This window comes from Daucus carota, chromosome 7, assembly GCF_001625215.2.
Source record: "Daucus carota subsp. sativus chromosome 7, DH1 v3.0, whole genome shotgun sequence".
NCBI classification, from domain to species: domain Eukaryota; kingdom Viridiplantae; phylum Streptophyta; class Magnoliopsida; order Apiales; family Apiaceae; genus Daucus; species Daucus carota.
The window spans coordinates 30,418,739-30,441,708 of NC_030387.2; the positions used below are offsets into that span (position 1 = coordinate 30,418,739).

General features: G+C 32.8%; 4 protein-coding genes across 6 annotated transcripts; 3 read left to right on the plus strand and 1 right to left on the minus strand.

Moving 5' to 3' along the window:
• Positions 1 to 2,172: 2,172 nt before the first annotated feature.
• LOC135147968 (uncharacterized) lies at positions 2,173 to 8,903 on the plus strand. Its single transcript, XM_064082052.1, has 4 exons — positions 2,173 to 2,205; positions 2,767 to 2,914; positions 8,036 to 8,696; positions 8,799 to 8,903. Exons 1-4 carry the CDS (start codon positions 2,173 to 2,175, stop codon positions 8,896 to 8,898), a joined length of 942 nt encoding a protein of 313 aa, XP_063938122.1. The 3' UTR covers positions 8,899 to 8,903.
• A 144-nt stretch (positions 8,904 to 9,047) lies between these two features.
• On the plus strand, positions 9,048 to 11,489 carry LOC108194903 (uncharacterized). Its single transcript, XM_064082053.1, has 8 exons — positions 9,048 to 9,059; positions 9,235 to 9,322; positions 9,634 to 9,815; positions 10,065 to 10,194; positions 10,431 to 10,564; positions 10,675 to 10,749; positions 10,926 to 11,024; positions 11,102 to 11,489. The coding sequence occupies exons 1-8, from the start codon at positions 9,048 to 9,050 to the stop codon at positions 11,189 to 11,191; spliced, it is 810 nt and encodes a 269-aa protein (XP_063938123.1). The 3' UTR covers positions 11,192 to 11,489.
• LOC108193913 (protein disulfide-isomerase like 2-1) lies at positions 11,117 to 16,091 on the minus strand. 2 transcript variants are annotated; one of them, XM_017360764.2, is made up of 12 exons: positions 15,900 to 16,091; positions 15,120 to 15,204; positions 14,902 to 14,999; positions 14,750 to 14,805; positions 14,269 to 14,386; positions 14,061 to 14,088; positions 13,878 to 13,969; positions 13,584 to 13,740; positions 13,383 to 13,507; positions 12,947 to 13,046; positions 12,353 to 12,459; positions 11,117 to 11,231 (listed from the first exon to the last, which is right to left on the minus strand). In XM_017360764.2, exons 1-11 carry the CDS (start codon positions 16,073 to 16,075, stop codon positions 12,394 to 12,396), a joined length of 1,101 nt encoding a protein of 366 aa, XP_017216253.2. In that variant the 5' UTR covers positions 16,076 to 16,091; the 3' UTR covers positions 11,117 to 11,231; positions 12,353 to 12,393. The 2 variants fall into 2 exon arrangements, with proteins under 2 accessions (XP_017216253.2, XP_063936950.1); XM_064080880.1 differs by lacking the exon at positions 11,117 to 11,231 and having other exon boundaries at positions 12,131 to 12,459.
• A 723-nt stretch (positions 16,092 to 16,814) lies between these two features.
• Positions 16,815 to 22,592, plus strand: LOC108193914 (anaphase-promoting complex subunit 13). 2 transcript variants are annotated; one of them, XM_017360766.2, is made up of 4 exons: positions 16,815 to 16,949; positions 17,606 to 17,719; positions 17,807 to 17,860; positions 22,357 to 22,592. In XM_017360766.2, exons 2-4 carry the CDS (start codon positions 17,644 to 17,646, stop codon positions 22,416 to 22,418), a joined length of 192 nt encoding a protein of 63 aa, XP_017216255.1. In that variant the 5' UTR covers positions 16,815 to 16,949; positions 17,606 to 17,643; the 3' UTR covers positions 22,419 to 22,592. The 2 variants fall into 2 exon arrangements, with proteins under 2 accessions (XP_017216255.1, XP_017216254.1); XM_017360765.2 differs by having other exon boundaries at positions 16,906 to 16,999.
• The last annotated feature ends 378 nt before the right edge of the window (positions 22,593 to 22,970 follow it).

The following is a 22,970-nucleotide window of genomic DNA, read 5'->3' on the forward strand; positions in this document are numbered from 1 at the left end:
CTATGTAAATAAATCATTCAATTAAAATCAGCTATTTGTTTAACAAGTTATTTAATGACAAAATATAAGACGAAATTGTAAATAGTAGGAATCTTTAAATATATTTATTAAAATAAAGTTTTTAAATGATATAAATCACTGTATAGAAAAATCACAACTACTTTTAGCTTCGATTTTATTAGAAGAAACTTTTTAATTGATTATCAAGTCTAGATAATTCATTAATAACAAATTAAAAAATATTTAAGTTAAGATATAAATAATATTTACTATTTTAGCTTTAATTTCAGTTGTAAAATATTTTGTACAAGTCTAGTTTATTCAAATTCGATTACATAAATATAAAATTATATATTAAAAAACTATAAATACACTATTAATTTATAAGATTTATTCATATAGTAATATTTTATAATATATTATTCCGACTAATCTACATGTAATATACATAGTATGGTATGGTATGATATGATATTCATATATTTGTGAATTTATTTTAAAAAAATATTATGATATCTTCAAGTGCGAAGCGCGGTTTATAAGTTAGTTTATTCTTGTAAAATAATCACTTCCCCCTGTTTTGTTTATTACTTGTTAATATCTCATATTTATAGATATGTATGTCATTTAACCTCATCTCTAATGTATCTATTAAACTAGTATCCTTCATGTAAAATTTTTATAACTTAGTTTAATAATTTAATTATGTAAGAGAATTATTTTGAAGAAAATTTGAAATGAAACTAATAAATACATGTATTCAAATTATTAATCAATTGAATAATTAATACGATCGATATTTAACGGTTATTAAATAGATTGAATTTTGCTGAAAAGTAAATAAAAAATTGACAAATAAGTATACGTTTTATACACTAATCGCATCAACTATTCTTTGTGGGGACATTTGTGCGGACGTTACAAGAAGGAAACATTGTAGTTCATTTTAAAAATATTCACATTGTTCCGTCAATTCAGACTCTTGGTAATTACCATCACGGTGACTCGCAGGTTGTGTTAAGTTGTAAGAAGGTCGCCTTCGTTATATCATTATCATCATCATCCAAGATCGTTGTTAAAGGTCATAATTTTTTCTTTACTTTTTTTTTTATGATTTATATGCAAGCTTTATGTAAATAAACCATATATAATCATGCTTCCATGTATGCTATAAAACCATTTTACACACACACACATTACACAATTAGCATGTCCATCCCTAGTTCTCAAATCTAGTTGAAGAGAAACCCCTAAATTTTGAAGTCTTTATTGATAAAAAACTTCATATTCATAGTCAATTTAATTAGAGTAAGTAATAAATTGATACAGGCTTGATAATTTAAAATTATTAGAAGAAATTAGTTGATTACGGTGAGTACCAGAGAATCCCTCGATAAATGTAATTAAGTAATAGTGCAATGTCAAACTTTATTTATATTCTCAAAGATTATTTTAGCGAGTACGTGTCTAAAATTTATTACCCAAAATGAACACATATACTAATTTGTAGTCCATGTATATCTTTATGATGATATATCAAAATTGTGTCTGTTATACGAATCCCTTTAATTGATTATAAGCTACAAATTTTTAAAAATCTAAAAAAAAATATTGTTCAGTGGTATTCTTTCACTATTCTTGAACATGTATGTTTGTTTGAATGATGATTTTACTAATACTAATTAATTATACAATCATATAAATATTGAAGAAAAGAATATAGAAATTTCTAAGAAAAAGGAAACAAAATCTAGCAAATAATATATGTTTGTTTCAGTAATGGTCAAAAGTATATTCATCTTCTTGTCTGATTTTTAGTTTAACTGATTGTGTTTAAACTATAGATTAACAATTATTTTGAATACTGTTTCAATTTAATTAATCATAATGTATTTGATATCATGCTCTTAAAAATATATGACTATTATGTGATCACACTAAGCATACAAGATCATTCATTAGTGTTAATAGCTTGTTGTTTTAATCAAGTTTATGCTATTAGATTACATTAGTATGTGAAATGTCAGACTTGAACATTGGACAATTTTATAATTGTTTGATTAGAAGTTTATTTTGATCCAATCTGTTTGAATTTTAGGATTTTGAGTATGATACGTTTATTTATTTGAATAATGTTCTTATAGTTCAAAAGACCAAATCTCACAGTTACATATGGGAAGAGTTCGTAGACGCAACATTAATCAGGTTAGAAATTTTAATTGATCTGCTTTGTCTTTTGTGTGTGTGTGTGTGTGTGTGTGTGTGTGTGTGTGTGTGTCTTTTAAAATATAATATTAAGTAACTAGTTCATGTATTGTGGGATCGAGATGGCTTGAATTCTTAATATCTCTTCAAATAAGCAACTAGTTCCGCCTAAATTCTAAACTGTTAAGAGGGGGATCTTAATTATATCATCAATCATCTTAAACAATTATAATTGATTATAGTATGTCACGTTTTTAGATGATATCTTAAACAATGCTTTCCAATCGAGAAATTTAGTGATAATTGGACCATATACCATAATGAATTATAAGAATGGTCCTTACATTTCAAGTGATATTCGTGTTTTTACCGGCTAATTTGGCATGATAAATTATATTATGCAATGAGGTCAATTATTTCATTATATATATATATATATGTATATGTGTGTGCGTGTGTGTGCACGCGTGTGTGTCATGTTTTTTCACATTCTTTCTTCATTTTTATGATCTTGATTTGTTATTTATATGTCTCTTTTTTTTTTCTAATTTGTTTGTTTAGGGGACAATAATTATAAATGGAAGTAATGAAGAGCATGGAAGTGAAACAAGTTACCGATTACACAGTGTGTGTATGCATTCGTATGCTGATCTTGCTCATGTATCTCCAATCATTTTCTTGTTCCTCCTAAAAGAATTTTATGTTCGAGGTACGACACTCATTACGTCATATTTGGATGAAGAATTATTATAATATTATTGATTTTTACTATATGTTGAAATAATGCAAATGTAATACTATATTTTGAAAACCTGCAGTTGCAATTGTACTCTATATATTAAGTTTTAATCTATGTGTTACCGTCAAAGACATGATTATGTAATAGATAAATTTGTCTTTGTATCCTTGGCCGCTAGTTAAAATATATTTAATTATGTATATGCTATATAATTTAAAATATTATGATGACTAATATTTTATTTATTATTTTATTTTTCTTCTTTGTGTAATACTTAGATACACAGTTGTGTATATAGATTTATTGATTTACAAGATCCTTGTCTATCGAAATTAAAAATTAAAGACAAACTTGATCAATTTTCCTTCTTACTAAATACTCATAAATTAAAAAATGCCTCTCATACAAGTAAAATCTCGAAATTAATATTACTTAATGCACTCAAACATTCGTCTTGTCTTTAACAAGATTTGAACCCATACATCTAATAAATGGATGGAGGGAGGGAGATGGAGAGGGTGGGGGAGAAAAAGACATCATTTCCATTTATTGTATTCATATTTTCTTTGTGTGTGAAATTCTTATTCACTTATTTTTATTAATTATAGGAGTTGGTATATAATATGATGACTCAAATTATCACATGTTACATCCTCTACATATGAAAGGTTAAGAAAATGATGACATAGATATAATTAGAGGTGGCAATCGTTTCGTTTCGTATACTTTCGTTTCGTGTACTCGAAAGTGAAACCCGTATCCGCCCGTTATTGATTTCGTGTACCTAATCTGAAACTCGTATCCGATCCGAAACGTTTCGTGTATTTTTCGTGTATAGTATATATAAAAATATTAATATAATTTTAATCAAAATATAGTTTTAATATATATTTTCCTATATAATTTTACTAAATATGCATGACATATTTATGCTTGCATACAATTCTCTACAAATTTGTTAACGTATCTCTAATATATATTTACATATACATATAAATATATATATATTTACATATACATATAAATATATATATTTTTTCCACAATTATTTATATAATATGTTATAACATATATATAATAAAAATTATGTACAAATATTTCGTGTATTTTCGTGTATTTCGTGTACCCAAAATGAAAACACATATCCGACACGAAACCTATCGTGTAATTTCATGATCGTGTACTTTCGTGTTTTGTGTATCAAAAATCAAAACCCATATCCATTTTTTTCATGTCGTTTCGTTTCGTGTTAGCGTGTTACGTGTCAATTTGCCGGGCCTAGATATAATATATTATAATACTGCAATTATATGCATATATGTATTTAAATATAGGTTATTCTAGCTAAAGTTTTAATGAGATAAATATTAGATCTTATGGGATTGAATTTGAGAATTTAAGTTTTAACGGGTTGAGTATCATCACTTACATGTATTAAAGTATTATGGTTGTGAAAATAGTGCTTGGATAAAAGTGCCCCTCTTAATTTGTATCATTAATCCATATTATTAATTAGATTTGACATAAGTATATAAATTTGATAAATATAAATATTATAGTATTGCAAGTGTAGGTCTTTAAATCATGGTATTATAGGTAGGGGTGACAAAAGTTTCCGAATCGACATATATCTGACTAACATATCCGAATGAATTTTACCGAATCAAATTTCTATGATTTGATAATGGGTTTGGTTTTTATTTTTAAAAATTGATTGAATTTGTTTTTTATGCCAACCGAACTAAACTCGATCCGAATATTCGAAACCCAATTCAAATCCGAATCAAATCGAAACATGAACGAACTTGATATTTAAATTTATCATGTCATTGTACCATATAAATCAATCAATATACTTGTACAAAGGAGAAGCGTGAGGCGTGTAGGTAGCGCCTCTCACATCGCTACGTTCTACTTTTCTAATTTTCTGGAATTTTTGGATGAAAAATATCAAAAATTAGAACTACTTTTTTTAGTTTCGGGTATATTAGAAACAAGTTTCAGAATCTAATTTTGTTTCAGATTATTTATGGAATATAGTAGCTTGAAAGTTTTAATCTGATTTTGTTTCGTATTATTTAATTATGGGAAAGAGTAGCACACAAGTCTCTCTGCACCTATAAATACCCCTGTAAATTGTAGGTTTTGGATCATCTGAACACAATCTCTTATCTCTCAATACCAAAACCCTACCTCTCTTTGGTGATAGTTCTCTTGATCGATTTCTAATTCGGTGGTGCTTTTCTTCTACAATGATAAGTGAAGGCTGTTTATACAGTATTAAAAAAAATAAAGGTTGTTGCAAGTAAAAGTAGTTATAGACCGCTATGTTGGAGTCGACATGTCCAAACACGGGAAAAAAATATAGTCTTGACATGATATTGATGGATGATATCAATAAACTAACTGTGATATATGTTTGTTGTTTATTATTTTTATAATATTTGTTTTGTTCTTCGGACATGTTTGTTGTTGTTAATTTTTATATGATTTACTTTGTATATAGGAAAAAAAATTATTCACGCATTATCAGTTTACTCTGTTCAGGCAATTTTTAAGTGAAGGTTGTTTATTCAATATTAAAATATAAAGGTCCTTACAAATAAGGGTAGTTATAGACCGCTGTCTCACAGATTTAAGTTTGATGTTTTTGTGCTCAATCAATCCAAAAAAATTAGAGTAAGGTGACAATGTAAGGATATGATTACTTTTAAAAAAAACACAAATAAAATTAAGATTTGTCGTGCTTTAAATTGTTAATTACGTGTATAAATTTATTTTCATTTTTTCACCATGAATTATAGTCCAATTTTGCAATTTTATATATTAGTATTGGTATTACATCAAGATTTTTATAATAAAAAATTTATTTATCTTACAAAAATTAATTTTGAAACATTAATGTACTTTTTATAGATAGCCACAAATTTATTTTATTTTACAAATATTAATATTAAATCATTAATATATTTTTTATAAGCCGCCGCGACGCGCGGCTTCTCAACTAGTTATATATTTATACAAAGTGGTCATTATCTAGAGATGTCAAGATATGTACAATAATAAAATGATTATATTCCCACATTTTTCATCATATACAGTATTATTAGTTAGTAGTTACTCAATCGCTATATAACAAATCAACAACTACATTTTCCAAATTGATGGATGCATGTAGTTTTAGTTAGTATTGTTAGTTTTTCATTATTTATTTTAGGCAAAATAGATTTTTTTATCATCCAACTTATTATTTATTTAGAAACCTACCACTGAACTATAATCTTTTTCTTTTTCGTCACTAATGTTAGGTTCAAATTTTTTTTTGTCACTATCATTAGGTTTGGATTTGATTATTAACACTATATTATTCATTTTAGCATTATTAAAATATAATTGTAGTCTGCAATATAATGGTGATCTGATATGTATCGATATCTTTATATGTAGTACTCCATTTGTGTCCTAGGTAGTTTATCTGGGAGGACGAGAGTTTGAATTCAGACGTTAAATTTTGTTCAGAATAAATAAAATAAAATAAAATAATTTTTGAAACCAAATTTTTTAGGAGTCTCAAAATGCATGTCTAACTCTCGTCCTCCATAGTAAACTACCTGGGACACATATGTAGTAATACATACTTCCTTCGTCCCTCTCAATACTTTACGTACACTATTTGCACGCATTTTGAGGCTTTTATAAAGTATAGTTTCGTAACGTTTTTTTAAACATCAAACTTTTATTCAGAAAAAAAATTAAAAAAATATATTATGGAACTATACTTTAAATGAGCATGGAAAAATGTGTCAAAAAGTAACGTAAAGAAATGAGGGGGACAGAGGGAGTACAGATATAAACACATATCAGTTCACCATAATATTGCAGACTAACACTATATTTTGATAATGCTAAAAAGAATAATATAGTGTTAATAATCAAATCTGAACCTAACGTTAGTGATAAAAAAAATCTGAACCTAACATTAGTGACAAAAAAAGAAAAAATTATAGCTCAATGGTAGGTTTCTAAATAAATAATAAGTTGGGTGGCAAAAAGATCTATTTTCCTTTTATTTTATCAAATCAAAAACTATTACTTTTTTAATTATGGTTTGGTTTTGATGGACAAGCAGTGATTTGAACTCTTATGTGATTATTAAAAAACTTAATATCACTTTCTTTTTATTCATAAATTATTGTAATTGCTAATTTAGTCTTGCATATTATAATATGCTTGTAATAATACAAGGATATGTTACTTTTTTGACAAAAGACTTGTTCGTAAACTTATATTTAGGATATACTCTCCGCCCCCTTATAAGGACGGGGATACGACACGGACTTTAATGCTCCTGTAAAGTGTAGTTGTGCAATTTTTTTTTTAAATTTTCTTTTTCTGAAATAAATTTTGAATGTTAAATTTTTATTCAGAAAACAAATCTCAAAAAATAAGTTACGGAACTATATTTGTAAGAGCGTTGAAATGCGTGTTGAGCAGATGAAAAGAAACGTATATAATTAAATGGATGGAGGGACTATCTTTTTAGTGTTTTGTATATATAACTTTTAGATTCCGATTCAAATCCGAAGCGAACCGAAAATCGGGGGTTTGTGTTTGGTTTTCGAAACTTGGATTTCTGATTGATTCAGTTCGGGTTTGATTTTGAAAGAAAATATTCTATTCGAATTTAATTTTTATCAAAATCAAATCATTATGACTGATTGTCATCCCTGATTGTAGGTGCACGTACCTTTAAAATGAAGGTACAAAATGTACCTTTCTCATCTTTTAGTTACATAAACATTCAATGTTTTGCATCATATTGTAATATTTTTAACACCCTTTTTTCTCATCAACGGAAAAAATTTGATAATTTAATTGTTTAAAATAGGGACTAATTAATTATAAACAAGTGATTCTATAGTTTCATACAATGATTATGAACATGATTTCTAGTTTGTATTAAAAAATCGGTTTATACTTATCACTGGGTTATGCATGATTAGTTTTGAAATCGAAACCAAACCACAGGTATTAAACCAAACATTGCCGATAGTATTTGATTCGGTTTCGGTTTCAAATTTTTTTTGACAGGCAGAGTCAACCCTACAGCGAAATTTCGATATCTTCAGCAAGTTCTTCGCCAGGCTCTGCATAATGCTCCCAGACCTGGCCCAGCCACATTTGTCGCTCGCTGCCTTTTCTTGCTGCCTGTATTTGATATTCTGTGTTATGAATTCAGTCACTTGATTATATGTTCCCTTCGCCGTGTTCTAGAAATTAAAACCAGCACCGAAGATTTACTTAAAGCAAAGTCCCTTGCTGCACAAATATTTCTCTGCAGTGCTGAGGGACAGGGCCATGTTGAGAACGTTCTAGCAAAAATAGTTGAAGTGTTCGATGTAAAGTTAGAAGATCTTAAAACCGCGAAACATGTAGATGATTTGGATGCAGCAGAAGCACTTGTTAAGCAATATATTTGTAATTTGGTAGAATCTGAGTCATACAAGACTGCCGGAAAACTGCTGAAACATTTCTCTTTACGCGACTTTGGAGAGTGGTATATGTCTAAATTGCTGGAAGGGCAGAGACATAAAGCCGCAGAAAAGTTGGCAGTTTCTATGGGAAATCCAACTTTGAGTGTCCTCGCGCAACATTACATTGATCATCAAATGTCAAAAGAGGCATACGAAATTATAAAAAGTTACCATCTAAAAGGTAGATTTCCAGAAGTCTATGAAGAGGGCAAGAAAAGGTGATTTGATTTCTTGCATTGCACTATATGTTATAAACTGTTCCATGTTTCATCACCTGCTAGGTTCTTGTTGGTTTTATTAAGTTTTGATTGTCATTGCAGATCCTTGAAGTGTTTCGCAGAAAAGGGATTGTGGGATCTTGCAGAGGAGAGAATTAAAAACGATAAGCAACTTCTTGAGTATCTGGTATTTATCTATTAGCTAGAGCAACCTACAAATTTCTCTTCTATTTTAATGTTTAAGTGTTGCATTTACTTCAGCAATTATGTTTTTAAGTTCAAAAAGTGTTTCGGACAACTTCAAAGATTTTAAAAAAAATAAGGTCTTCAGAATTTCAGAACCTAGGTTCAATGTATTTTACTGTCAATATATCATTTCAGTGTTAAGGAATTTAATGTATACCTTTAGCTGAACTACTTGAACCCGAAATCTGCAAAACCTGATCAAGTGTACAAGTATTTAGTTCTACTTTGACTATATTGTGCTTATATGTAGACAATTAACTCCTACTTTTTCTACTGAAAACTTCAATCAAAGGCTAATTTAGCGGTGGATGCCCGTTACTTTGAGAAAGTTGAAGAGCTGCGTGACCGCTACTCCCTTGAAGGTTTTGACAATGTAGAAGGTATGTTGGAATGCATTTTTTTTTTCCCTTGTATAGCTGCATAACGGAACACTTGTATTGCATTGATCATCAAAAGAAGCTGCAAATTATTCTATTACTTTATCCAAATCATTACATATAATTCTGAGGAAGAGCATGGTTGTGTTGGAATATATTATAGTAGTGAGAGCTAATGCCTTTGGTGATATTAAGGCGTGATCATTATATTCTAACACCCAATTTGTATATAAGGTCAATGCTTTATAAATATTGAACTATTTTCGACACCAAAATTGGAACACTTCTGATCAAGATGTTCTGCTGTTGTGTAGAACTTGAAGCAAGCCCCAGAGATGCACGATTTCTGTATCTTGACGAGGAGGAACTAGAAGGCATTAAGTGGGTTGATGATGCCCGTGATTTGCATGATGCTATTGGACACATTGAGGGATGTGAAGTTGTGGGGCTTGATAGTGAGTCCAAACCTATTTACAAAAAAGGAATGAAGCAGAAGGTAGTTTATATACTTCTTCTTTGTTAGTTAATTGTTGATGTGGACGCTCTTCTCTGAAAACACAGACATCCTCCTGACAGTTGATTGTAATCATATGTTATTCATCTGAAATAAGTGTATTTTTTTCAATAATTTCAGAAAAAAGTAGAGTTCTATACTTCTATGTACTTTTCTCCAGAGATAAGCCCTTATTTCTGAGAAATAAGATTAGCCAAACGGTCATTATATCTAACAAGATTTACTTTTCAGGTTTGTATTCTGCAAATTTCTGCAGAAAAAATGGTCTATATCTTAGACTTAATAAAGTTGTTTGAAGATGTACCAGATGTTCTAGACAACTGTTTGTCTCGCCTATTTCACTCCAGGATTCTGAAGCTTGGTATATAGCTCTCCCTCCCTCGCACCCCACAGACACACGCGCAATAAAGTATCAGTTTAACTTTTTGGAGACGTTTAATTCATTTTAAATCTGAGAATATAAATAGGTTTTGTAGAAAAACAATACCACGTATTTGTAAATGTGCCAATGGTGGGAAGACAAGACTTTCATAGCATATGGTTGCTACAATTTTGTATCTGAATTCTCAATTTCTTCTTTTGTTTTTAAATTTGCAGGTTATGACTTTGAGAATGATATGATGCAACTTGCCATATCGTATGAAGGTTTGAAATGTTTCCAGCACTGTGAGAGGCTACTGGATTTTCGAAATTCATCCCATAAACGCGGTGGTCTGTCTGGTCTGGCAAAGGTAACTTAGAAATGTTGCAGCTACTTCTGCTAGTCATCATTGTAGTTGTCATATGTATTGAGTATGATGTGCTTCTTCTCTCACTGTTCTTACGTATCTGGCTGAAGCAGAAAATCTTGGGAGCAGAAATAGACAAAACAAGACGAGTAAGCAACTGGGAGCAACGACCTTTAACTCAGAAGCAGGTACTGTCATGTTATTGCAAATTGCGGATTTCATATTGCTTTGGGGATGACATTAGGTTTTGTAGTCCAAGCTGTGGCAGTTCAGTTCAGTAAATTTGATCTTTGGATCACAGCATTGTTTATCTGATTTCTGTCAGCTATTATAAATGTTATAGATTATGTTTAAATAATTTCAGCTAGAATATGCTGCTCTTGATGCTGCTGTACTCTTGAAAATATATGCACATCTTCCGGATCAAGCAGAGTTCAAAGTGCGGGACTGGACATCAGGCATTGTAAGTCTGAAGTTTTTATCTACATTATCCAAGCATGTAGTTAACATATTTAAAATAATTTATTTATTACCGGACAGGAAAAGGGACATCACCTGGACAAGCCACCAGAGCCGATGAATGGATCAGCTTCAGGTTGGATTATCGCGCCTTCAGGTTGGGAGTCATAGAATTCTTCATCCTTCAAGCTGGCGGTTACATTTTCTTTATCTGTACAAAACTCAGTTAGCTCACAAGAACAAATAAACCGCAATCTTGTGATAAATATGTTCAAGCAGATCTATAACAAATTTCTCTAGTTGTATCTGATAGTTTTGGATTATGATTATCCCATCGTCATTTTTTTGTATTAGGACAGATTATTGCACATTGAAAATTAAATCAATAGCCAATCCTCTATATCAACAGGAGGAACAAATAGAATCGAGAAGATAAGAAATTTAAGAAAAATTGTGTGAAAAAATTTGATATTCATGGAATAATACAAAAAGGATTTATGAAACAACTCGCATGCATGAACAAAGTATCTTTCAAGTCAGAGATTTCTCATGAAAATGGAATCTGTCGTCTCTCTCAAGAACTTGCACAAGTCCAGGCTTCATGAAAATTCATCCGCAATCTTTTTGCATTGATGTTTAATCCATTGAAGCCCTTTCTTGAAAGATCTCTTCATTTTTCCTTCTGCATCATACACTTTATACATGGTAATCCTCTTTTTTCTACCCATGTCTCGAGATGCAAACCACGATGTTGACCTTGAGGAGGCCTTGGATCGACGCCTCATCCCTGGCCGTTTGACCTCCATCATTTTGTTGCCACTTGGAAGAGACAATCTTTGAGGAGGAAGAGGGAGAGGAAGATAGTTTGAGTTGACATGATCCGTTCCTTTGTTGTCATTTTTTGCAACATTCTTTCGTGAAGTGGTTTCAAGTCTGGAGAAATTTTCCATACCCTCTCCCTCCCCCTCCTCTATCAAGTGCTAGGGCTGAAGGAGAGAGAGGGAGAGAAAACTTTGGCTTTGATGACATTGGACTTGATTATATAGCTATGGTTTCAAGTGTAGGTTGTGAATGTAATATGTGGCTCTGAGATTTTATAGATGATTAAGATTAAACAAATAACTAATCTTATTTATAAGGACGGATACACAAATAAATTGATTGATAAGGCATCAGATAATGAATAGTACTTATGCTAAAGGATAAATTATATACTCCCTATTAGATATATAAAATTTTCGGTTATGCAACAACTTTCCTTGTTTAAAGATAACAATCCAGGTGCAGAACATGCACATGATGAATAATTATTGATATTACAGTTCCCCAAACCTGGGATGAAGCTTAGACGGTGATGTGATTCCTTTGGCCGATCAAGCAAAGGCAGACAGGATATTCTTCTTCAGAGTGAACTCATCAACTTCCACAGCACCAGTCGACTACAAAATCAAAAAAAAAAAACAAAAAAAAACAATCACACCTCCAGATTTGGTATTTGAATGGTCTTGACTCTTGAGGCAATAAAGCACAACAGAAATATTCTTTTCTGATTTATGTGATTCCTCAAAGGGAATACTTTTGATTTACGCACTGAAATCTAACACAGGCAACATCTAGATCTGATTGTGCCCGCGACAAAATAGGTACTACGGCTAGCAATGACACTTGTAACACAATACTGCAACCAGATGGTCAGCCTCAGGAGGTGTTTATTTTAATTTCAAGTTTTTTTCAACTATATTACTCACTGAATCAGGGGTGAAACTAGGAGATACCAGAAAAGATATATAAAAAATTTCCACAACTGGTAAATTAAAAATATTGTTCTGCAAAGACTCGGAAAATGATAAAATGAAAAGAGAGTACCCATTTTACAATTCATGACATTTTATTACATGAGATGTATAATGGAGGTCGGAGGACTACCTTTGCCAGGACACGATCTAACTGCTGGATTTCATTTTTAGCGTAATCAGCACCTTTATCCATGAAGCTCTTGGCAGACTTCAGATAGATCCTGCCATATCTATAACCACAAAGAAATTATATATTGTACGCCAGATCTAAGAGCATCCCACTCATAAGTGGCCTTACTTTCATCGATCGATCTGATGTAGTTTATTACTGTGCAAAACAAATTCACTATTTTGCTTTTGTGCAGTGGTTGTAGATCAAAATATTTGATCCGTCTAACGAATCAACCAATTGGTAGACTTTTACCTATGCAGCGAGAACTGAATATAACAACATATCCTGAAAGCCAGTGGGGGCAATTACTCCCATTGCTCTATACTGTGGTTCAGTCCCTGATTATGAGTAAATTTTCAGGTTCCACAAGTGGCAGCCTAAATCCAACTTTTACCTTGAATCGGGACCTTCAAGCTTCATAACTTCCTCCTGCAAATGAGCAAAAGCTGCTATCTTTTCATCATTACCAGCACTTGCAAACTCCTTCACCAAGTTGTCCAAGGTCGCAACGACATCAGCCTACATTCCATAAAGAAAAAATATCAATAACATCAGTAAAATCTATGCTTGGCTAATATGTGAAAGTATTCATTACCTTAGAAGTAAGTTGTCCTCTCCCATCCTGGCTAGTAGCACGCCTCTCATTGATAAAAGTCATTAATTCATGTAAGTCTCTCCCACCATAATATTCTTCTTCAGCTTTCTTACCCTTGGGAAAGAATTTTAGAGTTGGAAAGCCACTAACACCGTACCTACATAGATACAGGAATTTCAAAGATATTATTTTACTGAGTTCTCAAATAGATACAGGATGCATCTTGTATAAAGGCATTTTTGAAATTTGTAGATTGCTCTTATACTTCTCACTATCAAAGTAACTGGAACTTACTTTTCTCCAATATCCTTGTGAATGTCAGCATCAATATTGGCAATTACTACATCTTCTTCCTTGTTGAAGGCCGATGCAACCTTCTCATAAATCTACAAGTGGACAGAAAGTGAATTCAAGATTCAATAATAATCAGCAATCTGTTTATCTATAAGTTTAATCAGGAGGAAAGTTATTGCTTACAGGAGCAAGGCTTTTGCAGTGACCACACCTATGAAATGTATACAACATCAGAAAGACAGCTCTAATCTAATTAAGAAACCTTCTTCTTGAAGAAAATCATATGCTAAATTTACTACGGATTATGCATTCACACCACCTAAGCTGATCTATATATCTTTTAGCAAATCATGTCAAAACTAGGAAAACTATATTGAAAACTCTTTCTTACCAGGATGCATAGAATTCAACCAGGACATCCTTAGTCTTATCCAAAACAATCCCATCAAAGTTATCAGAATTAAGTACCACAACACTCGAGGGCACTGCAGCTATCTTAACATTAGCACCTGAATAAGAAATTAGCATATGCACGTCAGTATCCTTTAATAACCTTCAAGTTGTCAAAGTGACTGCAAGCAAAATGGGGTTTTATATCAAAATGCCAACTGTTATTGCCAAAAACTATCATGTGACTACCCGATCTTCAAGGGGACTCATTTTAGCCACTAGAATCACTATATATATCACTAGAAGCAAAAAGAGGTTTTCACTTCTGTGCAATGGCGTGCATATAGTATGAAAGTTATTTGAGTATATCATATCACTCTGTAGGTAGTTGTCTGAAAAATGCCTGGTCAAAAGATATCTAAGAAGATATAAAGCTTATCCTGAACATAAAGAAATCGACAAAGCTACAACAAAGTAACTACCTCCTTCACTATTCACAAAGTCGACAAGAGCTTCTGCAGTGTGTGTGCCTTCATACCTTTTCAAAAATGATGAACATTAGAAACAGATAACTAGAAGAGCATGCATGAGTAGAACAACTGTGAAAATCTTATATGATTGGGCAAAATCTCACGTTTTAGGCTCCAGAGACCCTTTAGGAAACCACTGAATGGTGGGGTACCCAGATACCCCAAATTTGTTGCAAGTTTCCTTTTGTTCATCACAGTCTACCTGTTCAATCCAATAGCAAGCTGGAAAATTAGTTTAAGTTCAGATATATAATTAAAATTAGCAAAGAGTATAGGAAACAGATTTTACATTAAGCAAATGTCACTGATCACAGAAGCAGACCTTTCCAATCAAAACAGATTCTGATTTTTTAAAACTTGACCCAAGCTTTTCAAATTCAGGAGCAAGCTTTTTACAGTGCCCACACCTGTAACAATACACATATAAGAACTTTAACATTATACAATTCTCCCAAGAGAGGATTCCGCAGTACCAGTTCATCCCCTGGGCGGGGAGGAGGGCCGAGAAAATTAACTGCCTCAGACAGTATATAACAAACTGATCCACATCCATATTTACTCAAATGAAACACCAGGATGCAAACAAGTAAAGAACACCAGGATGCAAACAAGTAAAGAACACCAAGGTACATCAGATGATATCTGTTTATCCCTATATTGCTTTTAGTTTCAGACAATATTCTCAATTTGCAATTACAACTAAAATGTAAATTCTTATAGTTGGCTTGGCAGGATGAAATTCGCAAGAATGCTTCTAAAAGCAGCATTTATAATCACACCAACCGAATGACAAGATATAGAAACATGATATCCTCTCCAAATTCCTAAAAACCTAATGACAAGAGAATCAGGATATAAAAGAAATCCGATAACACGTTCCAAATGTCATACTTGCAGATATTGAGCAACTTGCTTGATAATTCCAACTCAGACGTACAAACTAACAGTAACATTTCAAATCAAATTAACATTCAAGCCAAAGCACAAATCTAAGACCGTATAAATTAAACTATAAATCAAACTAGTCCAAACAGCTGAAATAAGCAACTCAATACAGCTAAAGTATACAAAAACAAACCACATAATTCAAAATACAATATACCAAGGGGCATAGAACTCAATGAGAGCATCGCGGTCTTGACCGACCACCTTGTCAAAGTTCTGATCAGTAAATGCAACAACTACCTCATCTGCTACTGCTGATGAGATTGTAAACAAAGCCAGTGTTGCAAAAGCTATGTAATATATCTTTAAAAACCTCATTTTTTCTGCATGCATATGAAACACAAGTTTGGTAACACCTGCATATATACTGAGCATTTTGTTCTTTGATTGTTTGGTATGTAATCGTGTTAGTTGGAAAAAAAATGATTATGACAAGAAATTATTGGAGACTGATTTGTGACAATTAATAGTTTTGTTCAGTTGTTGTCTAGAGTGGAAACTATTTTTAAAGGGTATGTTTAGCTAGTTTGGGAAGTTTATCAATTTCAACTTTCGTGTGTTGATGGCTATGTTTGCGAATTTAAGTTGAGGTTCAGGCCACAAGAACAAACGATTGCTGCTCAACATGATTTTCGAGGATAAAGAGCTAAAGTTGTCCAAAATATTAATTAGGTTGACGCACTTTTTCTTTTTTCTTGAGTAAAGGTTGACGCACTTACATACGTTTATCTACTAGAACAAAATTTAAAATAAATAAATGATTAGAATATATTTTGTTTTATTATTATTAAATAATTATTTAAAATAAAATTATATTTTTTTTAAGAACAATTAGAATGTTTGAAATAAATTTCTTAAATATCTGATTCTAATAAATTAATGATGATATCCAAACGTATCTCTAATATTAATTAATTTTGATGTTAAAATATATTAATTTATTGTTTAACTAAAAAGATGGTATAGATAAACTGTTTAAACTGAATTCTTAATTCTTAATTTTTGGACTTTCACTATAAAAAAAATTCAAATAATAATGGAAAGGGAAGATATGTGATGAGATAATTAGACTAATTTAAATTCTCATAATTTAGCAAAAAAAGAAAGAATTAAAAAATTCTCATATTTCAGATATTTGGAGCGCTCCAATTTTGTTTCTCCTCGGGGTCAATTAATCTTCTCTCGCCTGAATTGTTTCATTATTCAGGTATAATTATTTCAATCCTTCTATATTCTGTCCCCCTTTCTTCAAATTAGGTACTCACACGCTGTTTCATCCCTATTTCTACACTGTGCTGATTGATTTTGTGTAGTTCACTGCGTTTGTAGTCATGATATCAATTGGGTTTCTTTATTAAGGATTATTAGGATGGCACATTTGCCTTTTTTCTGCTATTTCACTCTAATTTGATTTATGATAGTGTTTGATAGATTCTGATTGGCTGTTTGATTTTGATCATCTCACATGTTTTGAGTAAAATCTTTACTCGTTTGAGTTCATAAGGGTTGTGGGTAGATAATGTGGTGGATTTTATTGTATTGTATTGTCATATTCTTGGTTTCTTGTAATTTCGAAGAGAAACTAACTCTATGGTTGATACTCGGCACCACATACTAAGATTTTTTTTTAAAAAAAGAACTAGATTTAGGCGTTGATATGTTAAGAGAAAGGAACAGCTTTTGTCGTTTTTCAATGTCGTATTAGCTTCCTGAAGTTCATTGACTGATGTGGTTTCGATTATTTTATAAAGTTTTCTTGTTGAAGGAGATATAAGTAGATATATAGATGATACATGGAATCGTAGAATCTGAATGAGAGCGAAAAGCTAACGAATTTTATGATTTGACTCTCTTTGTGTGTAGGTGTCTATAAATTTAATAAAGTTGTGTTTAAATTAAGCATGGCAGAAGTAAGCCTAGGTGTTCTTATAGACATTGTGGATGAGGAATGGATGAGGGACACTCTGCCTGATGATGGTACTGATTCCAAACCAGTTTTCACAATTACATCATACCAGCATTACTTTTGTCTGTAGTTCTTATATTCCTTTTTCTTTCTTCAAGATCTCCAGTTGCCGCCTGAACTTGCTCCTAAAACCGAGGACGCTGAAGATTCAAGTATGATTTCTAGCACTCGGCATCGACTTGTTTCCTACTTTCCTTTGAGTTATACATGTTGTCAATTGTTTGGTTTTAACAAATTTTAGTCCTTTTCTTTTGTTGCAATAAATTTGTATTTACTAGTTAAAGTAACAAAGTTAAACAAGTGCTGTTCACCTTTGCATATTTCATTGTGTTTACTTTGTCTATATCATCAATGTAGTTAGCAATAATATACTTAAATGATTTAAGACTGTTACTCCAAATCAAGGATGCTCAATTTTGCGCACTCAAGAATATGTAAACCATGGTTGATGATTACTATATTTCTTTGCATAGATGTAGATTGCATGGTTCTAATGTTGTTTTTGTGACTACTGTTTGTAAGGGGTTTTGTAATAATATATTTGTGTTTTTGAGTGTTTATTCGACAGAAATGCAGTAAAGAAACAGAAAATCCAAAAGAAATAATCGGAATTAGGATAGACAGAGATTGATTAAAAGAATGTCGGAGAGGAAGTTGGTTACTAGAGAAAGAAAGATTAGTGGGAATGAATTCCTATTCATAAGTTGCAACGTTACAAAAAATTATATTCCCTCCTGCTACTTAATATTATAGACTCCATTTTTTTAAGAACAGACTCAATTAGAGCTGTTCACGAACCGAGCCGAACCGAGTTTTGACGTAAACGAGCCGAGTTTTTATTTTTTTTCTGACGAACCGAGCCGAGCCGAGCTTTCTTACCGAACAAAAAAACGTGTTCGAGCTCGAGCTCGTTACCTCATGAGCCAAACACGAGCTTGTTCGCGAACATATCGAGCCGAGTCGAGTTTGTTGTTTACCGAACAACTCGTTATGACCTCGTTAAAATAAACTAAAATTCTTAGTCCAACCCAAAAAAAAGCCCAGCCCAATAATTAAAAACCTAAAGCGTATACTATAGTCAGAGCCTCAGTCGTTCATTCTTAATCCCTAAATCTAACCGTGAACTAATCCACCAAGCCATCGAAGCTTTCGAAGAACACTTGAACAATGATGAACACTTCAAAAAAACCAACAGCAAGACGAAGAAGAAAGACAGGCTCTTTGCCGAAAAATCGCCGAAGATCAGTCCGGAAATATCGGAAGATATAGAAGAGATTGAGAGGCAGTTTGTGAAAGTGGGCCAGGAGGATGCAGAAGGCATGATGCCGGAAATAGAGTCTCTGACGCCGGAGTTATTGCCGGAGCACAAGGGTTTGGCAAGAAAGGTGTTGCCGAACATAATGGGATTACTAAATTCACGTATATGGAGTCTTTGGAGTCTTCGTATACCAAGTGATGTAAATTATGATTAGTAAGTTCTTATTATGTAATTTCTATCTTTAAATGTTAGAAAGCTATATACAAGTATTATAAAAATATTCTGGGCACAAAAAATTCATAATTTTCGAGCTTTTAACGAGCGAGCTCGAGTCGAACGAGCGAGCTCGAGTCGAACGAGCTCGAGCCGAGCTCGAGCCGAACATACTGAAGCTCGGCTCGAGCTCGTTTTGCTTAACGTATAGATTTTCGAGTTCGAGCTCGATTTTATTAACGAACCGAGCCGAGCGAGTTCTTAACGAGCCGAACACGAGCTTGTTCGCGAACAGCTCTGTTCGTGAACAGGCCTAGACTCAATTACCCTTATAACAAAATACTAGTGCAATACTGTTAAGTACTACTCCCTCTGTCCATCTCATTTCTTTACAGTTACTATTTTGGGATGTCCCTCTCATTTCTTTACGTTACTATAAATAGTAAGTTTTTCCCATCATTACCCCCACTATCTTCCCTTACTATCTCATATTTAACAATAAAAACTACTATTACACCCACTACCTTCCTCCACTATCTCAAATCTATTATTAAATATTGATAGGTCCCACCACTTTACCCACTTTTCATCTAACTTTACTCATTTTTCATACATTGTCTTGGTCTCCGTGTCCCCCTCTAATGTAAACAATTGAGGGGGACGGAGGGAGTACTTGGTACTCTTTAGACTAATGCTAATAATAGGAAGGATGCTACTGCAATCATGGTCCTTCTAGTACATCACGTCCCAGGATTATTCTCCTGCAAGATTGACAGCAGCTCCTGCAAGACAACAGTATTCTCTTCCCTTTCCTTTAGAGTATGGTATAGTTGTACCCCCATCAACTTGCTAATCCACTTCTGCTGCAAGAAATTGTTAAACTTTTGCTTAGAAATGAGTAGTGAAATTCTTCCAAGACATATCTGCTTTTCCTGCAGCGAAAACCTGATCCCATCCCTTAGCTACTCCTAGATGCAGCCCTGCAATAAAAGCTTCTTATAATCACCTACTCCAAAAACATCAAAATACTGCTCACAATCTTGATTATATTCTGACAGTACTCTGCACACCTCTCGCTTGCTTTCCAGGATCTTTCCATCCAAAAGGCCACACAATCTTGTTCTAAAGGTTCAGGCTTTTTACCTCCACTGAGCATATCTTTTGTACTGCCAGTTCAATCATCTCTTCGATCATTAGTACTTTGGTACTAGTATGCTCCCTATGTATAAACAAAAATTGTTGTTGTACCTGTAGCAGCATGTCTTCTTATCTTCCTCTTTCATGTGCTTACGATCATAGTTCACATAGAGTTTTAGTCTCAGTTCACCACTGTAATCTTCTAATTCACTTATCAATCAGCTTGTGTGCACAGTACCAGTTTTCACCGGTAACAACTTCACATTACTACGATCAACTGTGAATTGATCCGTACACTACTAGCAACTCAAATTTCTGTGACAAAGCCTAACCTAGTATTTTTGTAATATTCTGAATGTAACATGTATCTACTACTGATCATCACTAGACAAGTAAAACAGCGATAATTTCCTTGGCAAACAAGAAATTACACCTTAAATTCATTGTAACTCTGAGATTAGGTTGCAATTTTCACACTTGTAGTTCGGTACTTAATACTTGTCTCAACTAGCACAGCAAGTTTAAAACAGTAGGTAATCTTAATTTAGAGCTCTGATACCAATTTGTGAGGAGCTGATGTTTTGCAATTTTATATACAGTTTATGAAGGTTCTTGTCCTTTTAAGTGTTGAATTGACAGAAATACAGTAAACAAAGATTCTACGAGGAACAGTAGAAATTAGGGATTGAACAGAGAGAGACTGAGAGAATTCATGAGATTTTCTGAGAGGAAGGAAGTTAGTAGAGATTGGTGGAATTTGGAAATGCAACATACCAGAAAATTAAATTCCCTCCACTACTATGTAATATTTAATAGGAAAGACTCAGTTACCCTTCCTGATGCAATACTACTCGCAGCTACTACTGTACTTAGGCCTGTTCACGAACAGAGCTGTTCGCGAACAAGCTCGTGTTCGGCTCATTAAGAACTCGCTCGGCTCGGTTCGTTAATAAAATCGAGCTCGAACTCGAAAATCTATTCGTTAAGCAAAACGAGCTCGAGCCAAGCTTCAGTATGTTCAGCTCGAGTTCGGCTCGAGCTCGCTCGTTAAAAGCTCGAAAATTATGATTTTTTTGTGCCCAGAATATTTTTATAATACTTGTATATAGCTTTCTAACGTTTAAAGATAGAAATTACATAATAAGAACTTACTAATCATAATTTACATCACTTGGTATACGAAGACTCCAAAGACTCCATATACGAGAATTTAGTAATCCCATTATTTCGGCAACACCTTTCTTGCCAAACCCTTGTGCTCCGGCAATAACTCCGGCGTCAGAGACTCTATTTCCGGCATCATGCCTTCTGCATCCTCCTGGCCCACTTTCACAAACTGCCTCTCAATCTCTTCTATATCTTCCGATATTTCCGGACTGATCTCCGGTGATTTTTCGGCAAAGAGCCTGTCTTTCTTCTTCGTCTTGCTGTTGGTTTTTTTGAAGTGTTCATCATTGTTCAAGTGTTCTTCGAAAGCTTCGATGGCTTGGTGGATTAGTTCACGGTTAGATTTAGGGATTAAGAATGAACGACTGAGGCTCTGACTATAGTATACGCTTTAGGTTTTTAATTATTGGGTTGGGCTAAGAATTTTAGTTTATTTTAACGAGCTCATAACGAGCTGTTCGGTAAACAACAAACTCGACTCGGCTCGATATGTTCGCGAACAAGCTCGTGTTCGGCTCATGAGGTAACGAGCTCGAACACGTTTTTTTGTTCGGTAAGAAAGCTCGGCTTGGCTCGGCTCGTCAGAAAAAAAATAAAAACTCGGCTCGTTTACGTCAAAACTCGGTTCGGCTCGGTTCGTGAACAGCTCTAACTGTACTTGGGTCTTCTTTAGACTAATGCTAATAATGGGCAAAATGCTATGCTATAATGGTATTTGTAATTGTATTTTGGAAATGCACAAAATATTTTTAAATGTGTCTGTCATAAACTTTTTTATGCCGTTATTCAACTTCTTAATGTAGCTAATGCTACCATTTTCATTTGTTGTTTTCACTTTTCTGATTGCAAAAGTTTGTTTGTTCTGATATTCAGATCAGGAGACTCCACAAGCTGACGGGGATGCTTGGCATGATCTCGCATTAGGAACTCAATAAGGTTCCTTTACGAGTGAGCTTTGCAGCTTAATTTTTATGGGAACGTGAAACATTGGAATCTATGTAAACCATTAGTATTTTTCTACATTTGCTGTTGTGAGTAAATTATATGCATTTTACCCTGTGAAGTTTGCATGGCTTTTGTTGCTGGTGAAACATGTGTTGCTTGCTTTACGCCTTGCTTTCCTCTTCATCCCATTTTTGTTGTGAGTTTTGGGATAAAATTTTGATAAACTTACTTTTATCTTAACTTGCTTTTATTCCTAAAAAAACTCAGGATCACAAACATGATGCTAATTTGTCATTAAAAACTCGGAAGCAAAGCGTAAGTGTTATTGTTTCATGGTTTCTCTTGAATCATCGATATATTGGTTTTATAATACAATTCGCTGTTAAAAATAAATATCACTGTGTTTTTTGTCATCTAAAAGTATTCAACATCAACTGGGTTACAAAGTTTCTCGAACCCTTTATTATTTGTGTTTTTCACTTCTAGCGGTCTATAAGTATTCAAGTTTGAGTAACACGTTTAGACACAATTGTCATTAGCCT